The following is a 20,956-nucleotide window of genomic DNA, read 5'->3' as shown; positions in this document are numbered from 1 at the left end:
TATTGTTTCAGAAATAACGTTAGTGCAGCTGCTGCAGTGTGAAACTTGTTGAGCTGAACTTTATTTATGAATCAACAGTTTACCTACCAGGTCCTGTTTTCATAACTTACTAACAATTAAAGCAAATTATTGCACATGATGCATTACATTATAAATGCAATACTTTTAATGTGAAAGAACTCCATACTGCACATTCATTGTAGTAGACTGTTTAATCCCAAACCATATTCAGATACATACTTGAATATCCACAGAATATAAGGACACAGACTTTGTTTGAAAGTAACACGTATCTCTGCAATAATGCCATACTTTTATGTTTCCTGTCATTTTATTAGGGACGGACGAACCTGAGGGACACAGCTGTGCTGACCGTGTTCTGTCTCTTATGGCAAAAAAGAAAAGACAACACTTTTTATCTAAGGTTTATCAAATCAGAAAGTAAAAGATGAACATTGTTGTGATAGTGTTAATTTTACCAACCATAATGGATATAGAAATTGACTCAATATTATTATCATGTTGACCAGCCTGAAGCTGCCGATATCCACCATGTTGCTGCTGCCACAGTGGATTCTGAGGACATCAGGTGTTGCAGTGCTTCATGAAATGAAAAAAGTCATGTTAAAGGATGTTTTATGCTGAAATCATTGTCACATCTATAGATATTAAGGAACAGAGGAGAAACATGATTATTTACAGATACTGTAGAAGACAATAATTACAATAATTTTGACACATGTAATATCAGCTGTGTTAAGCAGCCAAGACGGGTACTTACAGTTTATTCTGTGTTCAGCAGGTGGAAGCACCACAGATTTCAGCCAAACTGATGTACTGAAAGAAATAAACATTGTATAAATATATAAAATGTCTTTCTACCACATCTGTAATATTCAAGGTGATAATCTTTCACAGTGCTGTTGATAACAGTCCACTTCAAGTCCCTCAACTTCTCTCAGTGTTAAAACAGATACATATATAATAAATATGAGCACTGTTTACAACAGTGGTGTGTGGAGATTATAATCACACCTAAACTGTCATATAATTACACATCTGCACTGAGTCTAATTCACTGTGAATTCATAACAGGCTGAAAAAGAGGTTGTAATAGTAATGGCGGTTATACAAATCTGTATCACATGCAGCTTATTAATATTAACTTATTAAAATTACAATCAAATGACAAAACACAACTCTTTACTAAAGCTAGTTAACTTGCTTCAAACTTCATTAGACGTGTTAAATAAACGGTGAATTATCACAATAACATCAAAAACCACTTGAGGAATGTAAGTATATGTGGTATGATTATGATAATAAATAAATCAATAGGTTTTGTTCTTGTAAAGTTTCAGTGTAACTTACCTCTGTTCGGTTCATGTTACGACCGCGACCATCCCGGAGCAACAACACCGCAGCGCTAGCCGGTTAGCAGTCGCGGGTAGCATTTAGCCTAGCTCCTTAGCCTGAGCTAACCAGGTAACGATAAGCTCTGTGGGCGTGGCTCAGTTGTCAGTCTTCACTCGGCCCGCCTAGCGTCCACTCGCTCGCCTCCTTTTTGCCCATATATGAGTTAGCCCGGAACTAGGAGGAGTCAGGCCCCGGCAAGATGGCGCTGGGTGAAACGCCCACTACGAGCCTCATTTTCACTCTTCAGAAACCTCTTTATATACAGTCTATGCGGACACAATACATGGAAAAGCTGATGATGATTAAACTATAGAACAGTTGTTTGAGCAATTAGGTTTAAATCAAACACTTGCTGTACATAAACGTTGTGGTAGGAATAAAGAGAGGCTAATGCGGGTTTGGATAAATCAATGGAGCAAACAACTGTTAAAATGCTGGAATTGACCTCCAATTTATTTCTGACGAGTAAGCATGTCTTGTGTACGTAATTTCGTAAATTTCTAAAGCGTAAATTTTGTCTTTTTCAATAAAAGCTGAATGGTTTCTTAAAAAAAAGACTTGGCCTAGAAGAAAGGGAGAAATTAATAACTCTAAGAAGGCTAGGGCCAATTTATTTCTGACGAGTAAGCATGTCTTGTGTACGTAATTTCGTAAATTTCTAAAGCGTAAAAAGAAATGGGAAATGCACAAAGGGAAGCTACTAAGGAGGGAAATGTGAGATGAAATGCAAGAGAAATTAATAACTCTAAGGCTAGGGCCAATTTATTTCTGACGAGTAAGCATGTCTTGTGTACGTAATTTCGTAAATTTCTAAAGCGTAAATTTTGTCTTTTTCAATAAAAGCTGAATGGTTTCTTAAAAAAAAGACTTGGCCTAGAAGAAAGGGAGAAATTAATAACTCTAAGAAGGCTAGGGCCAATTTATTTCTGACGAGTAAGCATGTCTTGTGTACGTAATTTCGTAAATTTCTAAAGCGTAAAAAGAAATGGGAAATACACAAAGGGAAGCTACTAAGGAGGGAAATGTGAGATGAAATGCAAGAGAAATTAATAACTCTAAGGCTAGGGCCAATTTATTTCTGACGAGTAAGCATGTCTTGTGTACGTAATTTCGTAAATTTCTAAAGCGTAAATTTTGTCTTTTTCAATAAAAGCTGAATGATTTCTTAAAAAAAAGACTTGGCCTAGAAGAAAGGGAGAAATGTATAACTCTAAGAAGGCTAGGGCCAATAGTACTGATTACATCTTTTAGGAGTGAGGTGGGTAGGTTGTTGAGAGGGTTACAGGTTACATGTCGGCTTCTATAGTGTAGATAATTGAGCATATAATGTCAATTTCGATTTGGAACGTATAATATAAAACTACATAACATCCGAGATATTGATAGCAATCATTTATCAGCCACCACTTTGTCCTATCACTTTAAAAGGACCGTAACAGAAGTGCTGCCAGCGCTGAGCGGCTATTGACCAGGAGCAAGTTGTTCCCTTCATTACTCAAATGGATGCCATTGCTCGAAAGGTGATGCAGTTTAATATTTTCCCATCCCATAGCCACAGGATGCTGCTTGGCACCACGTCATGCGGTCAGGCCTCAGAGCCCTCATCATGCATAGCTTCTGAAGTGAATTTTTGTTCTTCCACTCCTGGGGGAATTTCTCTCTTTCAGGACACTCACACTCCACGAACGTCTTCCATCGTTTGGATGAACCTTCGATGTCTTGATCCAGGTTTCTGAACTCTTCCAAGGTGCTCAGGGCCTGTTGGTGGAGGAAAAGAAAAATGATTCATACAGGAAAAAGTGCTGCGACACTGTGATCAAGTTTTTGACCACTTCAGAGCCATTTTGCAAAATACAGACACATACGAGACCTCTCACCTTCAGCTGACTGAAATAAGACCTCCATGTGTTCTCCATAAGGTGCAGTCTGTAATGCTTGGTGAAGTATCCCAGGTAAGAGATGAAGGCAGTGATGAGGAGGACATCCCCGCACAAACTCGTCTCCTGTTTCTTGAAGTTTTCGACGGCCTCTGCCCAGCGGACATTCTCAGAGACCAGACCTCCCACCTGAAACACAGACCAAGAGGTTTATTTTTTAACATCACTACAAACACTAAAATCAAATCTAAATTATTCTTATTATCATTATTTTATGTCTGCCGTCGTCTCAACTATGCACCTACATTAACCCAATTGAGGCCTATAAAAGTAGGAAAATTGCATTGTGCCATATTGATTTTTTGAGAAATCTCAGATCACGATGTGCAACATCAGTAAAAAATTCTTCCTCACTGCAAAAATAACACTGGTGAAAACTGGTTTATCTAACCGAAGATTATAGCCAAAGTGAAGACATTTCTTTTGTAACTTCATCATGGAAATTCATGTTGCTTTGGATAGCAGCAGTTAATTTTTGCACTTTATAGACAACCACATGGATGAATCTGCTAAAATTATATTGAGCTTTTTTATCTATAATTTTTGGGATAATTTGTGAGACCACTGGTTCCCCTACTCACCAGACGGTTGGCCAAAGAAATGGTCCGAGCGGTTGATTCTGCTTCCTGTTGGCACTTGAGCTTGTCTGAAGTGGCTTTCTCAAACTTGGCTGTCAGCTTTGCCAGGTTCTCATTAAGGAGCTGTTAGGCGACAAACCCACGCGCACAGATGCACACACATCCAGAAATAGAGACAAATTGGCAGTCGTTAAAACACAACATGGTCATAAATAATCCTCAAAGACAGAAAACAAAAACAATTAAAGTCTATCTATGAAAGAATCTTGGAAGTGTGAGAAACGTTGGGTAAAATATGAATATATCTAAATTGTATGACTTTGAAATAGAAAGTTAGTATATATATATCTCAATAACTCAGTACAACAGAGTGGCTCACATTGATCTTCTTCTTGATGGCAGTGAGCTTCTTCTGTGCAGCAGCCAGCTCTGCATTGGCCTCGCTCAGCGCCTGACGCTTGGGCTCCACCTCGCAGAAAACCTCATAGAACCTGACGATGTTTAAAACCCAAGAGCACAGACCGGCTGCTGCATTCGACTTGGCTGCCACCAGATCTGGTTGGAACTCTGGGTCCTGGAGACGAACAGATGAATGCAAACATGAACAAATGCAAAATATAACAGCAGCCGTAATGTGGTGCCGTCATTGTTATCATGCTCAAGCCTTATAAGTTGAACTTGCCCAGCAGCAGACATTGCACACTGTGCACTGTTAGCGTTGACTTAATGAATAAGGGCTAACTGAAACACTCACCTTGAGGTAGGGCTGAATAGCTTTAAGGCAAGTCGCTGGGATGTTCTCTTTATCAAAGTTTATGAGGGAGTCCAAGAACGCGTCCACCTTGGCCATCATCACTTTTGCAGCCTTCCAGCTGCGATCCTTGGGGACCTTCCCACGAGGCGCCATCAGGACCATGACGGCTGCAGTGACATTCGTCACAGCGGCCACTGGAGAGCCGAATGACTTCAACTCTGTCAAGTTGTTCTGATATAGAAAAGAGAGGGAATAATGGATGGAAAAGAAAGAGGTATGAATTGATAGAGTTTGAACAACTGCATATCCCTGTAGTCTGCTGGGCGGGGACAAAAATAAAGATTGAGCAAATCAATAAGACACAGTGAAGGGATAAGAGAGTTACTGACCTTATTTAGAGTGTTAAGGGCATCCTGAGCAGCTAGAAGAGCTGGTTCTGCTTTGGCCAAGTCCTCCTCACAGTCTCTCTGTTTGGCAGTGACCCTCACAGCAATGGCTGCCACCTTTTCCTCTTCCTTATCAGCTATTGCTTTCTCCTTGGACACCTTCTCAGTTTCTACCCCGACCACCTGTGGACAGAACACGGACAGTTAATGGTGCAAGTTCAGACAGAGGCTCGGCTTTCACAGCATGTGTATACTGCATGATGTAAAACGTCATCCAGTGTTCAGTTTTAACTTAAGACGTGACAAAGAGGGAATCTAAGTTACGTGTTACATGCATTTCTTAGCAGAGAAATCTCAGAGACAGATATGCCAAAACCTGGACAAACCCCAGATCACACTAGAGTCAGTGTAAGTGAGCAGAAGCCAACACTTTCTAAGAAGGAGAACATGTTCTTGCCTGAATCAGCTCATCAGCATCATCGTTCTTCTGCTTGAGCTCCACTTCTTGGGCAGCCAGCTTGGCCTTGAGGTCATCCACCTATATGAAAATGAGACACAGAGGCCAGGATGTCAAGAAAATATTATGGCTGATACTGCAGTCATGTGTGTAGATCATCAACATATCATATCTTGTCAAGTTTTAAATGGATGATGTACTGTACCTGAGCTGAGGTGCTGTTGAGCTTCTGCAGGCCGTTCTCCAGCCTCTCCATGTTCTTGGTTAGCTGTTTACTCTTCTGACCCAGCAGGCTGCGGTACAGATTGATCTGCTCCAGGAAAGACTTGGGCGTGGTGTAGTTGTAGCGCCGCTCGTTGGCCAGGTACTCCTTGGATGTCTGATTCACACTCATGTGCACGTATGCCATGAATTTACTGACTGACTCCTTCACTTGAGGCTGTGGGAATTATAAGTTACAGAGCTGGTTACATACTGATTCACACTGAAAGCGGATGACTCTGCTTATTTAGTGGAAAAGCAATATCTCCTGAGGCTCAGGCTCTGAATTTAATTCATGGGTTTCTGGTTTTGCTCTTGAAATTAATATCACATTCATTGTGTCACTGTGCCTGACATTTGAAATTATATTTTCAGGGCATGAACATCATTTTTTGGGTGCTTAATGCTTGTGTGTGTATTAGAGTATGAGCTGCTCTCACTTCAATGATTTCCACCTCCTGTAGGAACTTGTAGCTGTTGGAGACTAACAGCCAAAGATTAAATCCACACTACTCAATCAATCAACTGCAGTCTGGGGAACTCTGCTACAGTTACCCCTGGCATTCACACTACTCTGGAGTTATAGAGCCACTTAAACAGAGACGTTTTCATCTGGTCATGTTTGGAAACATCTGCTTATCGATTAGGGGTGCTTGGCACGCAGAGCTACACGCAGTGACACAGCCCTCAGCAAATTTCACGCAAATATTTTGAGAGAATGACAAGATTTTTAGGGAGAGATTAATGTCAAACTTTGCCCCTGAGGTAAACCACTGAGAATGACTTTTTCTAGATGATTAGTTGAGGAATTCAAAGTAACAGAAACAGCTTTTTGTCCTATACTTGTGTTTCACCTTGAGTTGTCTGCGAACGCGGTCGATGAAGAACTTCCAGCAGTTTTCCCTCGTATCCATCAATCCAGAGGTGCGGAGCTCTGGTCTCACAGTGCTTATGATGTTCTCCACCTCGTCGTCTGGGGACAGTCAGGAATGTCTCCTTGAATGGATAAAATGATGCACATTACCAGCAGGAAGACAAGTGAGACTGAAGGCAGAGGTCCAAATGTTTTTCTGTCAAAGAGCTAAACTTCAAACTTGAGAGAACTCTCTGCAACTTTCTTATCTCGTCAGGATCTCAACTGACACTGAGACTCAAATCTAGGTGTGTTAACAGAGCTGGGGGCAGCAGGAGTTCATACAGAGGACTTCTGCTAATGCAGAGATCCACTGTAAGTAACAGCACTCAGCCTTGGTGGAGGTATTTGCTTTATAAGTGTCGGCCTGGTTAAATAAGGAATCCAAAGCAGCCTAAGTGGGCTGACAATACATTTTTTTGCTAGTTAAATTTAAAAGTTGGAAATGCATTTTGTTAAAACAACGACATTTTGGAACTTTTGTTGACCAGTGATCACTCTCACCACGAATAGCAATTACAGACATAGTAACAATGTCACATCATCATTATCTGCTGAGAACAAACGATAGGGAGACTGCTGCAACCTGCAACGTTACAAGGGTTACATGACGACTGCCACATTCTATCTACCTACTAATTCCACAAACATCTGCTGCAGGTGCTGATCTCCATCATGGAAACAATATTCAAATAGCTCCACAGCATCACCACAGCATCACCACAGGCACAAGGAAACAGCCCATTCTAAACAGGCAGGTTAAGAACGGGCACTGCACTAGTAGTAAGTAAAGAGGAGTAAGAATAATCAATATCAATCAATATACCATCTTTCCCAATACTACCACAAATGATTTAGTACATTTATTTTTTGTAAACTAACTACCAAATGATTCCACTGCTAAGATTGGTATACAGAGAATACAGAGAATCATTTACCCTAATATCCAAAGTTCTCGTTTGAATATTTGCTACTACCACCAAGATCTGCACCCGCGGCGGCTCCACCCTAGCCCGCGCACTAGGCTTCCGAGCGCATTATACTACGCTATGTGTTGTGCCCATTGAATGTGGCATATAAATCTACATGTGGCTCTCAGCCGTGCCTTCAATTCCTCACAATGATGTGCTGTGGTTGATGGGTGATGCCATAGAAACGGCACCGCAGTGATTTGTTGCTGCAGCAAAGCGAAAGCATTTCTCTGTTGCAAAACATGACATGCGGAGCCTGCTGTTACCCGATGCCAGCAGATCGTTGACCAGAACGAGGAACTTCTCGTCTGCCACTTGGGCATCCGTCATTAGTAACACGGTGCCAATATTCTTCACGCCAGCTTTCATGTAAAGGGCTCCAAGGTCAACCTAGGGATAGGGAGAGAGAAAGAGACATGGAGTGAGAGGGTGACACACATAATGAGACCAGGCTGTTAGAGGCCTAAAGATTTGATTTTGAGACCTGAATACCTGCAGCACAACATCATGGAGGCAGGTAAGCGTGCACTTAACTTCAACAGGCTTCTCAACGAAAATCCTGTATGTTCCCACCACGTAAAGAAATGACTGCTAGACCGGCAATATGTCGGCTCTGATAAAGTCCAACACTCTGAGGCTGAATTTTACAGCTTATTAAAGATAAAACAATCGAGAGTATTACCATGTTTCTCCACATCCTTCAAAGGGTCAACTCCAGGAGAGAGGATGAAGAACATGGGCGTAGCTGGACCAGATTCTTTAAAGGAGATGGCGAAGTCCAGGGATCGGCTATTCGCGTACTTGTTTCCCAGTTTCTCCTCTACAAAATCTCTGTGGGGGGGAACAGGAGGGTTAGGGTTTCAGTTCTCAACAGTTTTTATTATCTTTGACCAATAAGCTGAAGAGTCTGCTGCCTCTGTAGTACGGTGCATTGGATAGACAGGTACTATATTATCTCTAGTCGCAACTGTGTTGTCAGTGGCTGTTTTCAATTTCTGCATCTGTCTGCATTTAAAACAACATTTTGTCTAATAAATAATTATTATTATTATTGATTGTACCTGGAAAGTTGTATGATTACAGTTATTTCTGTTGACCTGTAGCAGGTGCTCTGTCAACTCAGATTCTAAAGTCAAAGCTTAAACAGTTTAAACCTGTAACCTTTCACAGGGAGCACAGGTCAGTAAAATCCTTCACAGATCACAGAGCGAACGTCAAGCTACGATTCCACCTCTCACCTTACGGCGTACGTCATGCGGTCAGGCCTCAGAGCCCTCATCATGCATAGCTTCTGAAGCGAATTTTTGTTCTTCCACTCCTGGGGGAATTTCTCTCTTTCAGGACACTCGCACTCCACGAACGTCTTCCAGCGTTTGGCTGAACCTTCGATGTCTTGATCCAGGTTTCTGAACTCTTCCAAGTTGCTCAGGGCCTGTTGGTGGAGGAAAAGAAAAATGATTCATACAGGAAAAAGTGCTGCGACACTGTGATCGAGTTTTGGACCACTTCAGAGCCATTTTGCAAAATACAGACACATGGCATACAACAACACAGCTGTCTCTGCCTCTTTCCGTACCTTGATCCCGCCCCAGGAGTGGTTGGAAAAGAAATCCACTGGTGATGTTAAACCTGGTTGGACGGGGTATCTCAGAAGGAAGTCCAGCTCTACAGGGTTTATTTCTTTTTTCATCGTAAGGATCTGGGGACACAACAAACATAGATGACTTTGGGATGCTGTATTTCGAGCACACAGACACGACCTCTGGTCTCAGGGACAGCTGATTCAATGGCCAGCTTGTTCTCAAAAACAAACCAAGATGAAACTGGCCTCCCTTCCGACCTGGAAAGCGAGCTGAGCAATGTACGTGAGCTTGTCACACTCAAACAGGCCTCTGGTGGTGTACAGGAAGACTGAGGAGGTGATGCTGTCAATTAGGTTGGACACCCACTGGTTCAGAGTATCGTCCTGCTCAGCCTTCAGAACCGCTTTCTGGAAGACCACGCTGAATGCCTGTGGATTTCCCTTCATTACTCAAATGGATGCCGTTACTTGAAAGGTGATGCAGTGTAATATTTTCCCATCCCATAGCCACAGGATGCTGCTTGGTACCACCAACAACGGTGAGGGAGGATGTCTGAAAACATGAGGACGGTCCCCGGAAAGATATAGATATAAAGGGCCCATTGTAGGGTGAGAATTTTTTTTTTTAATTTAGATGAACACACAACAAAATGACAATACACATTATTAACTTTAAACTATAAAGACTACAATCAACTCTAGATCTAGATCTGCAGAAGCAGGGCCACTCCAGCCAAGGTCCACTTGGAAGGGGGCTGTTTTGTCTTCAGGTTGTAGGTACGTACGTAAGTCCACTCTGTCGGGTTTTGTAGACAGGGCACTGGTAGACGTTCTTGCTCTCCTGTTTGTCTGCTGGGATGGCTCTGATGAACCTGACTGGCATGTCTGGGGTGAGGTCTTTCAGGCAGGCATCTACAATAGGGTGACCATATTTTCATTTGGGAAAACCAGGACACCTTGTCCGGGGGGGGCGGCGGCTGGGGGGTGGGCGGTCATGTGGAGGATGCTGCTGCTTTAATAGTATTTTATTATTATTCAATTATACCGGTATATTATATTATATAGATAGAACAAGATATTTACAGTTGGTTTATTAAAAATGCTTTTCAGTAAAAGTCAATAACAATAACTCCAATAACAAAAATTTCTTCAAAATGAATCGGGGTTGGGTCTTTTTGAGTAATGCACTAGTGCAGTCCATGGATCTGTAACTGTTGTGGTGTTTCACTGTGTGAAATGACCATGCAGCCTCCGCTGCATTCACTGCATCCTCGGTCCCTGGTCTGAGAAAGTACTGTGTGATCAAGCTAGCACTACCCTCGCCTCGGACAGCTGTTTTGTGCTTCTCGGTGTCCAGGTGGATTTTCTGATCTCTTGCACCTCCATTGGACACCGAGACATATGTGCCTGCTTTGCACACTGTGCACAAGGCTTCCCATTTGTCTCGACCCGGTCTGAAAGCCGGGAAACTCTTTTGTAATTCGTCGGTAAACGAGCACTTGCGCTTCGCCATGTTGCTTGCGTATGACTGACAGTCACGTTGTCTACGTTCTGATTAATAGGGCTGACAGCATAGGGGCGGGGATTAGGCTACGTCACACGCAGCGCCGTGGGCAGTGCCCTAGTGCATGTAAATGTAATGGTCCAAAGAAGGTAATTTTAAAAACCAGGACATTTCCTCACTTTCTAAAAATAACCCGGGACAGGACGTGAAATACGGACATGTCCCGGGAATACGGACGTATGGTCACCCTAATCTACAATCATGCCGGTCTGATAAAGAAAGTACAGGAGAGTGAGGAAGAGGGAAAGAGGGAGGAAGACAGAAACATTTCACAGAGCACAGGATTTACAACAATCAAAAATGGATGAATGTACCTGTGTGTCCCAGCGTGCGTCCTCCATGTACATATGCCCCTTCACGAGGTGGGGAGGTAAAGCACTTTATAGTAGTACAACAACAAGACCACTCCCTAAATGCATTAAATAAACAACTTTTCTTGGCCTTGTACGATATTCTAAAGACCACGGATTCTGATGGTTTGGGGCAGGGTGGGTTATTATCTTGTCTCCGCATGATGACCCCCCCGACACACACTCTTGTGGTATGAGCCAAAAGCAGCACACGATATATTAAGATTTAATTTTTTTATTTTTGTATTTTATAATGAGCCCCTTAAAGGTCCATTGTGTCGAATTTAAGTGTAGTGTCATGTTGCAGCTGAATATTCCTCATCTCATCCTCCTCTTCCAAACATGAAGGAGAACCTGTGGTGAACTTCAGCTGTCGTAAAAACAAAAGGTTTTAGTTTGTCCAGTTTGGACGGAAAAAAAACAACATGGTGGCCTCCACAGAGAGGACCTGCCTCCATGTGAATAAAACGTTTTTTGGATATAAAGGGCTCATTGTAGGGTGAAGAAAAAAAAAAGATGAACACCCAACATGACAATACACATTGCTGTCTTTAAACTATAAAGACCGCAATTAACTTTGGATCTAGATCTGCAGAAGCAAGGCTACTCCAGCCAAGGTCCACTTGGAAGGGGGCTGTTTGGTCTTCAGATTGAAAGTCCACACATATGTAGGTCCCCTCTGTCTGGTTTTGTAGACAGGGCACTGGTAGACGTTCTTGCTCTCCTGTTTGTCCGCTGGGATGGCTCTGATGAACATGACTGGCATGTCTGGGGTGAGCTCTTTCAGGTGGGAATCTAAAATCATGCCGGTCTGAAAAAGAAAGTCCAGGAGAGTGAGAAAGAGGGAAAGAGGGAGGAAGACAGAAACATTTCACAGAGCACAGGATTTACGACAATCAGAAATGGAAGAATGTACCTGTGTGTCCCAGCGTGCACCCTCCATGTACAGCCCGTGTACATACGCCCCTTCACGAGGCGGGGAGGTGAAGTCGTCACGATTCTTCTTGGTGACGTCACACTGCAGACACATGCGGTCCAGAGGCCACTCATTCCTGTCATACACACACACACAGATTTTGCAGTGTCACACCAAGTGGTTTCCATCACAAGCTACAAGTATGATGCCACTGTGAGAACCAACCCTACCTTCGAGCCATAGACTGCATGATCGCTGTGAGGAAGGACTGGGGGTTGAAGAAGCCAGCTAGCCACACTACAGGGGGTAAGACGAAGTCACTGGACCAGTTTTCAAGCTCCTTGATCCTGGCTAACAGGTCAGTGAACCAGAGGGCCAGGCTGGACATTGAGGGATACGCCCGCTTGGTCCAGTTGTCAGGCACTGTGTCCAGGAAAATGGCATTCTGAAGGTTCTCCATTTCACTGGTCATGGTCAACTCTCCCTAAAGGGGGGGGGCACAGACAAAGAAACAATTTAAATCCAGCTGAAATCAGTCAAATAGAAGAAAATGAAAGGATCATGGGAGATCCTTCCTTTAAGGTCAGGAAGGAGTACAAGAGAATTCAAACAGTTTTTGTGAAACAGCAGTGAGTAAAGCACCTCATGGCAGGATTCACCTGCAAGGAGCATTCTAGCAGAACAAGTAAGCAGAACTAGTCTGCTGACTAAGAAGAGTTCGCATTGTTTATTTAAGAGACGTACCTTGTGCCATTGACTCTTGTCTCATAACGATTTACACTCTGACAGAAGAGTCTACATCAAAGTGATGCAACACAGCTAATTAACTACGATAGCTTCTTCCCTTCCCACAGGCCAACACCTGCCTGTCTGGTCCCACAAGGCCAGCGCGAAAACATGGTCGTAGACACTTTTACATATTGAAGGAGGAGCCAAGGATCAAACTGCCATTAGGACAACCTGCGCAACTATCAGTCTTAAGCTCCAGCCCCTCAAGAACATTAAATAAAATTGAGGGTATAGAGGTGTATCTGAAGGACAGTTCACTTGAGGTTCACTGGTGTAACACTTAAAGGGGAAGTTCATTTTTTTTCAACCTGGTCATTATTTCCAGCATATGGTATGTAGATCTACTCACCCATAAAACTTGGAGTCCTTCTGACACTTTTAGATCCACAAGCAATCGGTGTATATCCATACAACGCAAGGGTTCGGGGCATGCACAATACAGCCTCTAAATAACGCATTATCTGCCATGAAAACAAGCTCCGAGGCTGGCAAGACTCACAGGGGACTAGTGCTGGAGATTCATAGTAAATAAAGAGTTTCGTGGCAGATAATGTAATCTAAAAGCGTCCGAAGGACTCCAAGTTACTCCAAACCTTTATGGGTGAGTAGATCTACATACCATATGCTGGAAATAAGGACCAGGGTGAAAGAAAAAAAAAACTTCTCCTTTAAGGTATTTGGCTCTTAGCGCCAAGTCTGCAGAGCCAGTGGTGTTCAAGATGGGGTCTGTGGACACCCAAATATAAAGTAGATGGTTCCTGGAGTCCACAAACAAATGAGAAACAATCTCAACAGTCCCCTTAAGTTCAAACAAGCTGCACCAAATTGCAGATGGATACCAGTCAACTTAATATGCCAGATTTTTTTCATCAAGATCCATGAATAATTCTCTGGGAATCATCACAGTCCTCTCACCTTCAGTCCTAGGTTGAGCTCATGGAGGGAGCGTCTGATTTCCTGCGTAAGAACGTTCATGCGCTCACACTCCTGCAGCGCCACCACCTGGTAGGGAGTCCTCTCTTCCGCTTTCTCCAACAGCTCGGCCATGTTGAAATCATCCGTGAGTTTCTCCATGATGTCCTCTAACACCTGACGCACCTGATAATATGTGATGGAATGAAGAAGAGTGTCAACGGCTTAACTTTTCAAAGTTAGAATATCATATCAGGTCCTGCTTTCAAATTCTTGCTTCATTATTTCTATCAAATGAGATAAATATTGTGTGATTTTAAAATATCAATATCAGCTCATCCACGAATCATCTTTACACTGCAACTACAGATTTACGTATAAATCATCCTTTTTACCTTCTCCTCACGTGTCGTCCCGCCGCCATCACCAACCCCTCCGTCTCTGGGCTGCATCTCCAGCACAGTGCGGAAAAGCTTCTCCGAAGTTTGAGTGAGGAAGCCAATCTCAGCGTTGGGATGGAGGCCGTACAGGTAGGGCGACTCAGCAGGTAGGGTGTCATCAATGTACTGGAGCAAAAGAGAACACAACAGAAATGTTGTAGCATCGGAAACCCATATTTGTTCCAGGGGTTCACAAAAGAGGCTGCATAATTGTTTTCTTTCTTTTTTTGTCACCTTTTTACCTTAACAGGGTAACATTTCAACTCTAATTCCCTACCATATGATTTTAAATGAACAGAATAAAAATTGTAAACTCCAATTGACTTGCTAAGTCACCAGCTTCTACTTCATGTCTTTGTCACCTCTAGGTGATGACCTGACACACACTCTGGGACCCACAGGCCTTAACAGCCCCTTTCTCTGGCTAAATCCTTATCTGCTTTTGTTGTCTTGTAACTATGTATTCATTGACCTTATCCTCTTTTTGTTGCTGGAATGACTTCATTTAATGTTTCAGATAGTCTAATGGCCTCATATGGTCTAACCTTGACTGCCTTACCTTGTGGTAGCTTTTATAGTCCATGTTTCCAGGCAATGGGAAGCCAGGCGCGAGGCACAGGTCTCCGTCCATCATCTCAGGCTTGATGTACTCTCCCAGGTAGGTGCAACACAGACGGCGGTCCCAGTCATCTGTGATGTGACCTCCATACATGATCTCACCGAACAGGTAGCGCAGGTCTTTAAACGGCACCTGGGAATTAGAAACTTGCTTTGTTAGATGGTGGCCTGTGGTGTTTAGCTAGGTTCACATGTGTTTAGATTTTCAATTAATATTTCAAGTGGTTGCCTTTGTAATCCTGTGTACAGGAATAAAAATATAAGCGAAACACATGTACCTTAGGATTGGCCTCAAGGTAATTATAGAGGACGTTGATAGAAATGGTGAGGTCACCGATGTTAAAAGGGTATGATCTGTTCCAGCCTTGTGGACCAAACTTCCTCCTCTCTGCAACGACCGCATGGAAGTAGCACACAGCAAACAAAATACTCTTGAACTCGTTCTCCTGTGCGCACATTTCCAGCGTGTCCTGGAAAATGACAGAATGACATAGTCATATATTAATCTAAGGTAAAGCAGTTGAACATGTATTGAACACAGCTGTGGTTACTTATAGATCTAGCAAATTACCACTAGTTGTGTATCTGATAATATTCACACTTTCAGCTCTGTTTGGTTTTTACCAATCCCCTTGTAACACCTTTCAGATTACAAATCATTTGATTGACTGTTAATGTAAAATATTGGTTAGCTTTAATCATTTGTTATGCTGTTCATGCTATGCCTATGCATCTTATCTCATGACCTAATTTTGTATTTCATATAAAACATGTGCTAATTAAAATTAAATTATGTGGAAGTGTTCAAATGGAAAACATTCAAGTGTGGTACCTCAAACTGTATGTAGAATATCTAGTTATTTTCCACCACTGATGAGCTTATTATTGTCAGATTGCCTACTGGACCTTTACCTGGTTGAAGTTGTCTAGAGCCTTGTGCAGGTTGGCATGCATGCCTGTAGGTGGTTCATTGGTGATCTTGATGGAGTTCTCCAGGATGCCCTGTGGGATGACGTGGCCCTCGGGGGTGGAGGAGGGTTCAGCACTAACAAACACCCTGAAGTTCTCGTGGCTTCCCTCTGCGAGCTTCTCCAGAAGTTTCTCTAGAGAACCCAGCCAGCCAGCCACCAAGTGGATGTTCTACAGGGGGAGGAGCAGGAAACCGGGCCAGCAGGGAGAAAGATGAGGAAGAGGATGACATGTTATTGGTTGGGGACAAGCTAATTTCCCCTTTGAGGGTTGAAAACCTAATCTTCACTTAGATAATGTTTTCTGTTATACATTAGGTATTTTGTTCAAATATCTTAAACTATAATTACATCTACGCTACATGATTGTTGGAACTTTCTGTGAAAACAAAATAAGGTTGTGTATGTTCTGTCCTTGTGAATTTAGGTTGTGTTTAGTATTTTTTTGTGCTTTTGATTAAATACCACAGTAAAATATTTTTTTCTTTGTGTACAGTGTGCACAGCATGAGTATGAGAGTACTGTACCTGTAATATGACCCAATGGCCCTTCTCAGCTGCCAAATTGAGGGCTTGTTCAGCAACGACCTCCTGGCCTTGACCCAGAGAAACATTATGGAAATTCTTTTTGTCAAATGTGAAGCCAATCTTCTTCCCTGAAACAAAGAAGACAAGTGTCATTTCATAGAAAAATATCGTCCTGACATGCTGGTTAACTATAGGCCTCAAACTGTTGTTAAATATTGTTATTAACACTTGCTCTTTTTATCCTACTGAGCATTTAGCTTAGTAGTCGCATTGGTTAAGAGCTAGCCTTGATGAAAGGTAAATAAAAAAGATGTGTGATATGATGATATATAAAGTGTGATGACAGAAACTTGTTGTATTGTTTCCTAATATTCTCTATATCCTTCATTTTGTCTATTTTGATGAAAGGTGACAAACATGTGGAAGACACTTTGTGTTCTTCCACACGGCATTCATTTCAGCAGGATATTGAAATGAAGGCAACACAAACAAACATAGAGGACAGCGAATGTGAAAGAGAACTGGGAAATTCCCAACAGGAGAAAGATTCTAAGGAGCCAAGACAAAATGGGAACCTGATACCTAAAGCTACTTCTGTTAGAGGAAAAGTCTGAAATAGACCTTAAAACCGAGCTTTGCAAATTATGTTTCAAACCAGTCCCCACAACATATTGAAAAAAACATCACTACCCTCTTGTACCTACGCAAGACTCACGTCAAACAGTAAGGAGAGAGTTATGGATGAGAGACACAAAAGTAGTCGAGTGTTCAAAACAAACTCCAGACTCTGACGCTGCGAGAGGCTCCCACCACGTAAAGAAATGACTGCTAGACCGGCAATATGTCGGCTCTGATAAATTCCAACATTCTGAGGCTGAATTTTACAGCTTATTAAAGATAAAACAAGCGAGAGTATTACCATGTTTTTCCACATCCTTCAAAGGGTCAACTCCAGGAGAGAGGATGAAGAACATGGGCGTAGCTGGACCAGATTCTTCAAAGGAGATGGCGAAGTCCAGGGATCGGCTATTTGCGTACTTGTTTCCCAGTTTCTCCTCTACAAAATCTCTGTGGGGGGGAACAGGAGGGTTAGGGTTTCAGTTCTTAACAGTTTTTATTATCTTTGACGAATAAGCTGAAGAGTCTGCTGCCTCTGTCGTACGGTGCATTGGATAGCAGGTGCTCTGTCAACTCAGATTCTAAAGTCAAAGCTTAAACAGTTTAAACCTGTAACCTTTCACAAGGAGCACAGGTCAGTAAAATCCTTCACAGATCACAGAGCGAACGTCAAGCTACGATTCCACCTCTCACCTTACGGCGTACGTCATGCGGTCAGGCCTCAGAGCCCTCATCATGCATAGCTTCTGAAGAGAATTTTTGTTCTTCCACTCCTGGGGGAATTTCTCTCTTTCAGGACACTCGCACTCCACGAACGTCTTCCAGCGTTTGGATGAACCTTCGATGTCTTGATCCAGGTTTCTGAACTCTTCCAAGGTACTCAGGGCCTGTTGGTGGAGGAAAAGAAAAATGATTCATACAGGAAAAAGTGCTGCGACACTGATCAAGTTTTGGACCACTTCAGAGCCATTTTGCAAAATACAGACACATGGCATACAAGCATACAACAACACAGCCGCCTCTGCCTCTTTCCGTACCTTGATCCCGCCCCAGGAGTGGTTGGAAAAGAAATCCACTGGTGTTGTTAAACCTGGTTGGACGGGGTATCTCAGAAGGAAGTCCAGCTCTACAGGGTTTATTTCTTTTTTCATCGCAAGGATCTGGGGACACAACAAACATAGATGACTTTGAGATGCTGTATTTCGAGCACACAGACAAGACCTCTGGTCTCAGGAACAGGTGATTCAATGGCCAGCTTGTTCTCAAAAACAAACCAAGATGAAACTGGCCTCCCTTCCTACCTGGAAAGCGAGCTGAGCAATGTACGTGAGCTTGTCACACTCAAACAGGCCTCTGGTGGTGTACTGGAAGACTGAGGAGGTGATGCTGTCAATTAGGTTGGACACCCGCTGGTTCAGAGTATCGTCCTGCTCGGCCTTCAGAACCGCTTTCTGGAAGACCACGCTGAATGCCTGTGGATTGACACACAACACAAAGTAACAATACTGTCAAAAAGAGGGACACTTTCTACAACATAGAGGCAAATACATCAAATGACATGAATGAATAACTAACTGTTGTGTTGTATGTGGCTCAGTTATAAGTTGGACATCCGTTTCATTTGACATGATAGATATGATGCCGTTAGTCCTAAACGTGGACTATTCAATATGACTCTGGCTTTTATGAAAAGCATTTAATTGTAGTAGATTGAAATGCTCTTGCAGGTCATACAAGTATGCATGACTGTGTTATTATTGTCGTAAATGTAAGTTAGTGGACTTGATACTAATTTTTAAACATTAAATCTCAAAAATGGCCAAAACCATGGTGTGTGTTAAATTCAAGTGAATAGCTTCTGTCTCTTCTGTGTGTGGGCTGAAAATATGCCTGTGGTGGAGGAGTGAGTGTAAAGAGGGGTCTCACAGGGGGCCCGTGAGGCAGGGAGGAAACATGGCAGGTCAATAGACAGTATACTGTACCTTGAGAGAGAACTGGTACATGGGGTGGATTTTATTGAGGTCGTTCATTATGAAGTACAATAAGGAAGCCCGCGATGCTGCTGGTCGGTAGTGCTCCCGAGTCTCATTGATTTCGGCCTCTGTCACCTTGGCTTCTTTAACCTACAGTAAAGACAGTGCAATCAAAGAGGGAATCACACACAGACACAAGCACACATCTGAACACATATTCATACACAAAAGGTTCATCAGTCAGCTAATGACTCGGTTCCAGACAATATGTTCCCACACTGCGTGGAACATGATAATTATGAGACTTTTCTGTTTTTGCCAGCAATTGCCCGAACAATTATTCTTAAGAACGAACATCTGCAAAGGCAGCCCTCATCCTGAAACTTGTGATCTGTAATCTTAAGCGGTGATGGGATGTAAGAATAAAATTTAAAAAAAGATAAGGACCTTCTGTTCAATCTCCGCAGCGGTGCATTTCGTTGTCTCCAGGTTTTCCACCAGTTCTGTGTCACCGAGGAAATCTCCTGAAGCGGAGGACAAACGCGACAGCAGGTTGTCCTCTAGGGTCTTCAGGGTGATCTTGAAGCTGTTCTGCTGCTTCGTCAGGTCGGACTAAGAAAAACGGAAACACACAAAAACTTTCTCTTTGAACATTTTCCTTGTCAGGGATTAATTCATGGATCTTGATTTAAAAAATCTGTCATGTCTAGGGAACTGATATATAAGAGGGTGTGCAATTTGGTACAGATCCAAATGAAAATCCAGATCCAGTGAATTTAAATGTGGTTTCATAAGAGGACTGTTGGGCCTGAGTGTTGTTATTAAATATGTCTGACATTCTGACTTTCTTACCTTCAGCTCTTCCTGGTCAGGTCTCTCCATGCTGACCACCGCGGCGAGCAGCTGGTCCTCCAGACCGTCTCTGGTCACTGTGAAATTTATCAGTGTGCACTGGGCCTGCAGCTCCGGCTGGTAATGAGGGTTGGCAAGCTTGGTGTGCAGGATCAGGCGGAAACTAGGGTTGTACTCGCACTCCTTGTCTCCGATCTTTATGTACCTGTGTGGGTAAGAGAGAGCGGCTGAATGGAAGTAAAGATTCACTGGCAAAGGAGACACCATGTCTAACTGTCATCTAAAGTACTAGACTGAGGTAATTCTATATTTTTCTTACTGTTAACAAATTAACTATTAACTAAAAACAGTTTGAGTTTTTATGACAACTGAAGGCTTCCACAGGTTCTCTGTAAAGTATGGAAGCGGAGGGTTAGTTGAGGGGTATTCAACTGATATTTCACCACTAGATGTCACTAAATTCTACACACTGTACCTTTAAGGTCACATTGAGTAAGCTCACAAAATTGACTTGAATAAATAATGTGCCTCAAACTATCATTAAAATGAATGTCAATGCTCTGTTGAGTAAATAACTTTTGTAAAACTGCTTACCTGCCCTTCTTGATGGTTTCCCTGCCCAGCAAAGGTCCAAGAACAGGATCCAGTGTTTCCTCCAAGTTCTCTATCAGAACCACGTCCCCTGCTGCCAGTGCACTTTCTATGGCATCCAGGTATCTGTCAGGGCAGAACAGCAGGAATTCATGTTTGCAAAAAACTTTTTTTTTTTAAAGTGACAGGTGTACATTTAACCGTAAAGCCTCTTACCCTTTCTGTCCGATGCGGATGACACGCAGGTCCTCCCCATATTTGTTTTTGATCCATTTGATGCCCTGCAGCTGGGGGTCCACCATGAGGGGCCAGCGCTGGCAGGAGGTGAGAATGGTTGCGTTCTCTGTGGACATTCTGTCAGCAGGCAGGCCCTCGTTTTGCCATGTGGCGATGTCAGCGTCATCAGACAGCATGGTCAGAGGGTCCAGGTCAGCGGTCACCGGGATGGGAACCTTACAGAGGATATTAGTCAGTCATATATGACCACATACGTGTTTTCTTTTTAACTGCTATCCACTACATCCACAGAGAGACAGCATTTGGTAACTTATTCCATCATTGAGGAACAATTTGTGTGTGGACA

General features: G+C 42.8%; 3 protein-coding genes across 6 annotated transcripts in view; all 3 read right to left on the bottom strand.

Annotated features, from left to right (window-relative positions):
- Positions 1–197: 197 nt before the first annotated feature.
- On the bottom strand, positions 198–5,263 carry LOC138406003 (dynein axonemal heavy chain 9-like). Its single transcript, XM_069517218.1, has 7 exons — positions 5,075–5,263; positions 4,686–4,916; positions 4,311–4,505; positions 3,935–4,054; positions 3,294–3,482; positions 1,372–3,174; positions 198–837 (listed from the first exon to the last, which is right to left on the bottom strand). The coding sequence occupies exons 2-6, from the start codon at positions 4,845–4,847 to the stop codon at positions 2,947–2,949; spliced, it is 894 nt and encodes a 297-aa protein (XP_069373319.1). The 5' UTR covers positions 4,848–4,916; positions 5,075–5,263; the 3' UTR covers positions 198–837; positions 1,372–2,946.
- A 264-nt stretch (positions 5,264–5,527) lies between these two features.
- LOC138406001 (dynein axonemal heavy chain 9-like) lies at positions 5,528–11,285 on the bottom strand. 3 transcript variants are annotated; one of them, XM_069517217.1, is made up of 8 exons: positions 9,514–11,285; positions 9,250–9,372; positions 8,912–9,105; positions 8,356–8,504; positions 7,940–8,063; positions 6,644–6,785; positions 5,734–5,967; positions 5,528–5,609 (listed from the first exon to the last, which is right to left on the bottom strand). In XM_069517217.1, exons 1-5 carry the CDS (start codon positions 9,700–9,702, stop codon positions 8,059–8,061), a joined length of 660 nt encoding a protein of 219 aa, XP_069373318.1. In that variant the 5' UTR covers positions 9,703–11,285; the 3' UTR covers positions 5,528–5,609; positions 5,734–5,967; positions 6,644–6,785; positions 7,940–8,058. The 3 variants fall into 3 exon arrangements, with proteins under 3 accessions (XP_069373318.1, XP_069373317.1, XP_069373316.1); XM_069517216.1 differs by having other exon boundaries at positions 7,940–8,504; XM_069517215.1 differs by having other exon boundaries at positions 6,644–8,504.
- A 103-nt stretch (positions 11,286–11,388) lies between these two features.
- Positions 11,389–20,956, bottom strand: part of LOC109645075 (dynein axonemal heavy chain 9-like) — a 42,990-nt gene continuing 33,422 nt past the window's right edge. The window contains exons 61-78 of one of the 2 annotated variants that reach the window (XM_069517206.1): positions 20,590–20,825; positions 20,377–20,499; positions 19,783–19,987; positions 19,378–19,542; positions 18,940–19,080; positions 18,259–18,429; positions 17,995–18,117; positions 17,651–17,844; positions 17,259–17,407; positions 16,340–16,467; positions 15,757–15,984; positions 15,123–15,314; positions 14,786–14,977; positions 14,182–14,352; positions 13,790–13,972; positions 12,316–12,569; positions 12,086–12,221; positions 11,389–11,980 (exon numbers count right to left, since the gene is read on the bottom strand). In XM_069517206.1, coding sequence (XP_069373307.1) covers positions 11,753–11,980; positions 12,086–12,221; positions 12,316–12,569; positions 13,790–13,972; positions 14,182–14,352; positions 14,786–14,977; positions 15,123–15,314; positions 15,757–15,984; positions 16,340–16,467; positions 17,259–17,407; positions 17,651–17,844; positions 17,995–18,117; positions 18,259–18,429; positions 18,940–19,080; positions 19,378–19,542; positions 19,783–19,987; positions 20,377–20,499; positions 20,590–20,825 — 3,219 coding nt within the window. In that variant the 3' untranslated portion in view covers positions 11,389–11,752. Of the gene's footprint in view, positions 11,981–12,085; positions 12,222–12,315; positions 12,570–13,789; positions 13,973–14,181; positions 14,353–14,785; positions 14,978–15,122; positions 15,315–15,756; positions 15,985–16,339; positions 16,468–17,258; positions 17,408–17,650; positions 17,845–17,994; positions 18,118–18,258; positions 18,430–18,939; positions 19,081–19,377; positions 19,543–19,782; positions 19,988–20,376; positions 20,500–20,589; positions 20,826–20,956 lie in introns of those variants that run through there. The other variant, XM_069517207.1, reaches the window with a different exon arrangement.

The sequence above is a fragment of the Paralichthys olivaceus genome, chromosome 21, assembly GCF_024713975.1.
Source record: "Paralichthys olivaceus isolate ysfri-2021 chromosome 21, ASM2471397v2, whole genome shotgun sequence".
Taxonomy (NCBI): Eukaryota; Metazoa; Chordata; class Actinopteri; order Pleuronectiformes; family Paralichthyidae; genus Paralichthys; species Paralichthys olivaceus.
Note: the sequence above shows the minus strand (reverse complement) of the source record. Positions and strands in the feature narration are given on the sequence as shown.